Below are 8,149 nucleotides of genomic sequence, written 5' to 3'. Positions count from 1 at the left end.
ACGCAGCCCTGAAACTAATACAGAGGCCCAACTCATTTTTCCTGAAAATAATAAACTCATTCCGCGTCCATTATCTGCGATTAAGAATTAATTTGATCATTACTGGGCTAATCTGCCTCGTGATGACCGCGCGTGGAGTGGAGGCCGGCTAATTGATTGACTAATTGATTGGAGGTAGTGGGGGCTGAGTGCGCGCACGCGTGTGTGTGTCTGTGTGCAGTGTGTGTGCAGTGTGTGTGCAGTGTGAGAGGAGAGGGGGGCGCGCTTCCCACCGCCGCCCTCCTCCCACCTTCACCACCCATGCTCTATCTGTGTGTGTCTGTGTCTCTCTCTGGTTGCGTCTGGCTGCGGGACAGCTGCGGGGCTTGAGCTGGCGGTTCGGGCACATTATCCCTCTTTTAGTGCTTTGTAAGGGAGCCCCAGACACATTACAAATGGTCAGCTTTAATCATCGTGTCAGCGCTCTTCCCGGTAGCCACACAAACGGCATTCGGTGTTAAGACGTGGCTGGTAAAGGGAGAAGACGGCGGCTGTGGACGCTGATGATGCTGCTGACAGTGGCTTCTGTCGTCATCACCATCATCATCCTCCTCATAGCAGCCAGACAGAAGCATCTGGATCCACGAGTAAATATCGTCAACTGGCAGCGGGGCCGGCAGCTGCTTAACGATCTTAACAAAACGCTTACGCAGGGGAGGCTTTACTGAAGGGGGGGGGGGGGGGGGGCAAATATATGAGGGCAGTCAGGGCGGATGCTAGATTTATGGTGGTTACACATAAGGCGTGAAATCTGCAATGACAGTTAAATGGGTTTATTTTATATGCCGCTCTTTTCAAACAAAGACCTTTGTCAGTGCGGCCGCCTTCATCACTTTCAGACGACTTTTGCAAAGTGAGATTAGTTCATCATGGAGATAGTGGACATAACAGGCTGCTATTGTGCAGCAGAGAATGAGTTACACGCGCTGTTTGTGTGTCAGAGTGGCGTTTATAGGCCAGTCAGTGTGGTTCCTTCCATTACTATGGAAATGTTCATCCCTTGCCCGCGTTTCTGCGTCTCAGCGCGAGGTCTGGCGAGGCCCAAACAGCACGGAGCGGGCCTAAGTTCGTGCTCTATCACAATGATAGGTGGTGGTATGGCCGCCCTACCGCAATAACAGAACAAGATCTTTAGCAGGTCTGAGAAAGACAGATGAAGTTATGAGGCGCTTTGATCTGGGAATCAAGCTTCGATAAATATTAAACAAAGACCCTTTACACGTGTGTATTATGATATATGGCGTGTCCAACTCTAGAATAAGGAAATTACCAGAGAAAATGATATCAATAAATTTTCTAAGTATAAACGTTGATTATGTTTCGATTTTCATTCAAGAAAGCTGGGCCTGCTCTTTTTTCAGGAGGCGCGTGTGTGTATGTGTGTGTGTGTGTGTGTGTGTGTGTGTGTGTGTGTGTGTGTGAGAGAGAGAGAGAGAGAGAGAGAGAGAGAGAGAGAGAGAGAGAGATAGTGTGTGTGTGTGTGTGTGTGGGTGAGAGAGAGAGAGAGAGAGAGAGAGTTGTAAACGCAAGCAGAGCGCCCGAGCCCTGGAGGTGTACAATTTATGTAATCTGAGTGTGGAAATGAACTGGGTAATTTATTGGAAAACACAAAGTCAGGAAGATTGGATCAGTACAGCCTATCCACAGGCTCCTATCCATCAAGTTCCAATTAACAACCTAACCATTGAGTTTTAATGGCTTTCCAATCTACTGCCCTGATAGACTCATCAATTCCTCGGGGAGAAATTAAGAAAATCGACCGCCCCTCGGCGTTTCAGTGTCATTCTTCACAGCAACTATATGTCAAATTAAAAACACAATTAAAATTTAAACTGTTCCAATCAGACGGTGCCCCGCAACCTATGTTTCACTTAATAGAACTTTGATGAAAATCTGATGCTCGCATTCAATCAGCAAAGCAAATGGGATGGGTTTAAAACAAGATTTCCTCCTCACGAAGTGTCAAAAGAGTTGTTCAAACACACGAGCTTTGGCGCGTCCCACCGGGCACTGTTGGGCCTCTGATTATGGAAATTCACCAGGAGTGTGTATCTATAACAGGATGCGTTTGTTGACGCACAGTGCCAACATGAAAGGTGCCTTTGAGTAGATCTGCTTGAACTTTTACACACGCGAATCCACTTTTGGCCCTATTTTGCCCGAGGGAGGCATCAAGGAGGATGCTTGTCGTTTGGTATGATTTGTTAAAGAAACTGAAAACTTTACAAGGGAGGATTAAGTTTATATATTCTTTATCATTATCTCACTCCTTCAATTGAAATAACACGGAGAGCCTAATTCCATGAACCACTGCCGGAACTGATTCTTTAGGCCTCTGCCCTGACAGAACCTGTTTTGCTTCTCTAAATAAATGCTTTAATCTCTGCCTGCAGCCTTTAAGTCCCGCTATAACAAACTTTAATAGTACACCACACTTGAGGTGCCAGTGGCTGCAGAGAAGAGGCTAGCGTTACGCAAGGTGGTCGGGCCACTTGTGTGTTTCCAAACTGGCACTAAAACCTATGATAGGGCTTCAAATGACTCATTCAGCTCTCCATTTTAATGTAATACACTGAGCGCAGTTCCCGGTCACGTCCGTTTGCCCCCGTTCCTGCAAATGTACTTTATCTGATTTTGGCCTCGCTCCCTTCTCTCCTTTACATAAAGATGTCGCACAAATGGAAATTATCGAGTGGTAATTTTTTCAATTTATGCGCGCAAATCAAGGTCATACGCTGAGCCGAAGCGGCGCGTGAACGTTGCTCTTACTTGACGCAATATGATGCAGACGTTTGCAGATCGATATGTGCCAGAGGAATAATGCCATACTAATCTATTAATTTGCAGTAATGGGGCCGTGTTGAGTGTGCGTGGTACGCGTCAATACTTGGGTGATCGGACGATATTTGAATGAACCCTTTGTCTCTTGATGAGGTCATCATATAGAGTTTATTGCTGACTGATTCATTTCCAATAACTGCATTAGCCTACAGATGAAAACAGAATATGACCTTTGAGGCGAAGGCTCGTGTGCCTCATAGTTGATTTTCACGCGTAATCTCATCTGTTCAATTTTGAATTTCAACATTTTCCTTACGGTAATATTTCTCATATCGAGGTGCTATATTGTGCAGTCTGTTATTTGTATTAATGCAGAATACTGCAGGCAGATTGAACCTTCAGATACGCCTCAAACTGTGAAGCCATCAATAGTTTGTCTGCCTGCGCGTCAAACACTCTTCGAGGGAACTACGCTTTGCTGAGTGTTGGTGTTTTAATTAAAGGGACCAGGCAGAAGCAGGTTGTTGCTTCTCTGCAGATACAAGCGTCCACTTGGACTCTGTCACCTGATTACAGTCTGGTTTCTACTCAGCCTCGTAAAGAAAACCTTTGTTTAAATAAAACACCCCATCCTGGTGATTATTTATCACTGATTACTGATCATCAACTCAGCAGAGGCTGCGAGGAGTGTTCTCTCCCTCCCCTCATAGCCTCCTCCCCTCGGATCTGCATTGCTCCCTTGTAACTTTAGAATACATCCAGGTTTGTAAAAATAAATAAATAAATAATGATAAAAATACTATGCAGTAACAGTATATGTAGTAACTGTACAATCCCAGACTCAGTCTCGGCTTGATGTCTCCCCTGGATACTGTTAAGAACACCTATATAGAAATGTCATTCTGATTTTTTCTTTACATTGAAAAGCAATACCATCATCATGGGGTGGGACAGCCTGTAACGTAATTTATATTCCACTTTTCTTAAATCACGTAGTATCTTCAAATCTATCAAGTTGGAATTCAGATCTCTCCACATTCGCTCAGAAGTTGTTTCCTTATTCGATAAAATGCAGGTTAATTTGCATGAAAACAAGCAAGATTAGCTCATCGTATTTCTTTTTAGCTTATTTATACCATTAACTGTGTTACTTAATTAACTTACCAATAAACTTCTGCATGTCTTCGTTGAGATAGTCGCATTAAGTTTCCAGTGACACCTGTAGTCGTATGTGTTACAAAGTACCGGTTTAATAATTTATCTCTAATTTGACATTTTACACCATTTTCTTCAAACCTTCTTTTAAAAAGATGAGCCATTAATTTAGGCTACTGCAGAGCAATACATGATTTAACAGTGGAGGCATTGTGAGATGTAATTGTACAGATAAAAACAATCTTTAATAAGGATATTATTTTTATATTAAATGTTTCTTTTATATCCTAAAACAAGTGTCCTATCTCACCACTTATGTATAAGTGGCATCACAAGTGATCCTTATAGAGGGACGTGTCCTCATAAAGTAGTCAAAAAATAAAATTACGTTCAGGAAAAAAAAGTTCTTAAAATACAAAAATAAGAGAAAAATAATAAAATTATAACTTAACAGTAAAATTGATGGCTGGCTGCAACACCAAAATAGAGAGGTGGCGATACCTGCCACAATACACACACACACACACACACACACACACACACACACACGGTCATGAGAGAGACAGTGAAAAAAATGTTAAAAGACAGCAGCTCATACTCAGGGAGTAATGCCCTCTTCTGAATACATTACCCATAATTTTGGCAAGATGGTGGCAATTACGCATGTAATTGACCGAACCACTTTTTATGTAAAATAACGTTTTTAAAGTGCATAACACTAAGATGATTACAGAAACCCACCTGCCCATGCTACAAGTGTGTGTGTGTGACTTGATGGAGGGTTCGATGTGTATCTATTATCAGAAGATTAATTTGGCTCATCATCTACTTTTAACATTTTTTTTTTCTTTTGCTGTCTCTTGGTGAACACATTTTTTTGTGTGAAAAATGTTTTATATTGCAGCGATAAAATAATTAAAATATATGTATAATTATAAAATGGCTCCATTTAACCTCCTCTGGGCATTACTGAGATTTTGTAATCCATCAGTGGATACAGAAGTCATACAAAAACATCCTAAAATGTAAGGAATATTCTCCATTTATTTCACAACATGGTTCAGCAATACAATATCAAAACGTTGTTTTTACTGTACAAAGGAGGAGCCGCAAGTGGCAGCCCCTCTCCCCGGGCCTCATTAAATATATACATTTACATATTTTTTTTACACCAGTGTAGTCGATATTTTTGTCGCTCCTGTTCAAAAACACAAAGCAGATTAAGAGACATTGGCGCTCACACTTGTGCTTGAAGGACGTGTCCATGTGGAGGGAACAAGAGTGAGGATCACTACAACTAAACATAAAGCTACATGGGTATTTTACAGTTGAGAGTGTCTTGATTGTCCCCCGTCAAGCGCTTTAAAAAGCAAACAACAAAAACAAAAAAATAGGGAAATTACAACAAAAGCCTCATCAATATTCCACCGTGAATCGATGACAAAAGATGTATATTCCCCATTCACAGCACACCGTCAGTGTATTGCACATCATCGTGTAATCAGCTCTGGAAATGTAAAAAAAAAAAATCAAATAATAGTGTTACATGATGAGCAGGCCCGCGCCTTTAGGCCGCCAATTTTTGTAAACAAATAAAGTTTTGTTGTTTTTTGTTTTTGCACATCACACAGAGTTGGCCAGCCCAGCAACAGTCATGGTGTAGGCTATAAAATAAAAGACACTCATCAGGCAGTGTAAGCAGGTGGACTCCTGAGGTGATTATTATGACATATAATAATAATAATAATAATAATAATGATAAACATGGGATTTGAATTGTCGGATCACGTGTAAACGGCACCCTTATGGAAAATGACACAATAAATTTGCCAAAGTAGGTCCATGTTGGCCTGACAGTGTCTCTTTTCTTTTCTTTTCTTTTCTTTTTTTTTTGTTTTTTTTGTTTCTTCTTTAGGTCAGTTGTACAAAAATATTAAGTCTTTATTTTTCGGATGAGTTGATTTTGAAAATAAGACACCAACTTGTGCCGCAAGACTCAGCTCTTTTCAAACCGGTCTGAGCAGCGGCACGGATGTGACGATGGGATGGGAGTAGTAGACGCCCGGGTGCGGGAAGGTGAGCAGCGGCTGGCTCGCGGGCACGTTGGCACCGGCGCCTGCGCTCTCCGAGGCCGAGTTCTCGTGGTAGAGGATGGGCACCCGGACTATCCTCTGCGCCGCGGCGTGACTCAGGTTGGCGGCCTCCAGCTCCGCGGCCAGCTGCCTCTTCCACTTGTTCCTCCTGTTCTGGAACCAGATCTTCACCTGGGTCTCCGTCAGGTGGAGGGACGCGGCCAGGCCGGCCCGCTCCGAGCTGCTCAGGTACCGCTTCATGTCGAAGGTGGACTCCAGCTGGAACACCTGGCTCCGGGAGAAAACCGTGCGCGTCTTCTTCTTGCGGCACGGCTTCTTGTCGTCGTCCCTCTTCTTCCACTCCTCCAGCTCGTCTTTTTTGGCTTCTTCCGTGTCGCTCTCCTCCAGGATGATCTCGTCGCCGCTTTTGTTGTTGTGCTCATCGTCCTCGTCGTCGTCTTTGGCGTCTGGCTCGGATTTGAGCACCAGGTCGGGCGAGTCTCTGTCTGTGCACGAGGTTGGAGAGGAGTCTCTGGCTCTTGGTTTCTCGGTGACTGAAATGGGGACACAGGGAGACGTGGTCATGAACACTGGGGCCTGACGCTGAATGTGTTTGCTTTTATTACAGCCTGTTGATACTGACAGCCTGTGGGCTTTGGGGAAACTAAAAGTGTTATAAATAGTGCCAGAACAAATATGGCTTGCAACATAAACATAAAGCACTTTCAGAGCTAGACGTGACTGACAACATCGTGTTCAAATATATTCAAATTATGATTTTTACCCTATGAAAACACCACGTTTTAAGAGACTAAAGACATAAAATATCCAAACTCTGTTGGCCTGCTTTATTTAATACTTTTATTAAAACAAAACAGGGTGGTACAGTCACTCTTTCTTGAACAAGCTTTCAAAAAAACCCGTTTTTTCTTTGCATGGACGCACGACAGTGCCATTCATATCAGCGTGTTTTAAATCCCACGTGAATAAATCACCGGAACAGGCGGGTAAAAGCGCTGTCAGTGACCGAGTCTCGAGGGTAAGATGTTCATAGTGAGCGCCAATAGACAAATCAAAAGCACGCTGCGCATCGTCACCCTCATCCGATGATTTGATGATGTCTACTTCATTTTATGCTCAGTGTGTCACTTTATTGATCTATTATCCCGCGTCGTGGCATAACAAAATAGGCCTTCATAGAGGACAAGGCGTCACATCACTGTGCACTATGCGGTGTGGTAAAGACAAGGCGTAGTATTTATTTCCTATCACCAAAACGCACAAAATCCACTTTTATCGAGTACACTATAGTCAACATTTGTGAGGAGGAAGTGCAATGACTGGCTGCTGACAAGACAATGTGTCACAAAACGCACATGGGATATGGTCCTGAAAAAGTTCTCTATTTTAATGATTATGTGGAAAAACTCCAACATCAACATGGAACTAAAAGGCTGAAAGTGGGACAAATACTTACTCTTAAGTGAAACAATATTTATTTCATATTATGGGCGCAGACTGTCAGTCTTACCTTCGGTTCTGTGAAGGTGGGCGGATGAGCTGAGGGCGTAGGGGTACCACCACGCCGAGGTGCGCTCCAAGTAGTGAGCCGGTAGACTGAACCTCTGTGCGGGCAGGTCAAAGCGTGGAAAGTTGAAGTCCCCGACCTGGGAAAGGGAAAATCCTCCCTCCAAGGCCGCCTTGGCGGCAGCCAGCACGGGCTTGGGTTTGGACGGTTTGCTATCACAGTTCAGCAGGTTCTTAATGAAGAAAGGAGAGTCCTTGGCCGAAGCGCACGTCTCTTGCGTTGTCTCTGGCATCTCTGTGGCTGTGGTCTGAACGCAGAGGACCACGGAAGCAGGAATTAAAAGGCTGACTTACAGACTGTCGATATCCTGGCCGCGAGGAGTCCCCGTTTTATTCTTCTCAGTGACTTAACGCGGATACTCGATTTCACACCCGGAGAGAGCGTCAAAACACACGTCCTTCTAGGCTAAAACAACAATATAATAAAATGTTTGAGTGGTAAATAAAAAAAGATGTATAAACATGGAGATGTCTCATTCCGGGGCTCGTCAAAACGCAAACTGTGTCCACCGTGT

General features: G+C 43.6%; 1 protein-coding gene across 1 annotated transcript; it reads right to left on the bottom strand.

Annotated features, from left to right (window-relative positions):
* Positions 1 to 5,896: 5,896 nt before the first annotated feature.
* On the bottom strand, positions 5,897 to 7,867 carry hmx3a (H6 family homeobox 3a). Its single transcript, XM_070916258.1, has 2 exons — positions 7,579 to 7,867; positions 5,897 to 6,601 (listed from the first exon to the last, which is right to left on the bottom strand). Exons 1-2 carry the CDS (start codon positions 7,865 to 7,867, stop codon positions 5,982 to 5,984), a joined length of 909 nt encoding a protein of 302 aa, XP_070772359.1. The 3' UTR covers positions 5,897 to 5,981.
* Positions 7,868 to 8,149: the final 282 nt, after the last annotated feature.

Source organism: Enoplosus armatus, chromosome 12 (assembly GCF_043641665.1).
Source record: "Enoplosus armatus isolate fEnoArm2 chromosome 12, fEnoArm2.hap1, whole genome shotgun sequence".
NCBI classification, from domain to species: domain Eukaryota; kingdom Metazoa; phylum Chordata; class Actinopteri; order Centrarchiformes; family Enoplosidae; genus Enoplosus; species Enoplosus armatus.
The sequence above is the reverse complement of the archived record's forward strand: the minus strand, read 5'-3'. Positions and strand labels throughout refer to the sequence as shown.

Excerpts from the sequence above, each read along its gene's own strand:
- hmx3a (XM_070916258.1), bottom strand. The coding sequence starts at position 7,867 with ATGCCAGAGACAACGCAAGAGACGTGCGCTTCGGCCAAGGACTCTCCT. Across the intron at positions 6,602-7,578 it reads CCACCTTCACAGAACCGAAG|TCACCGAGAAACCAAGAGCC; the intron begins GTAAGACTGACA and ends TCCCCATTTCAG.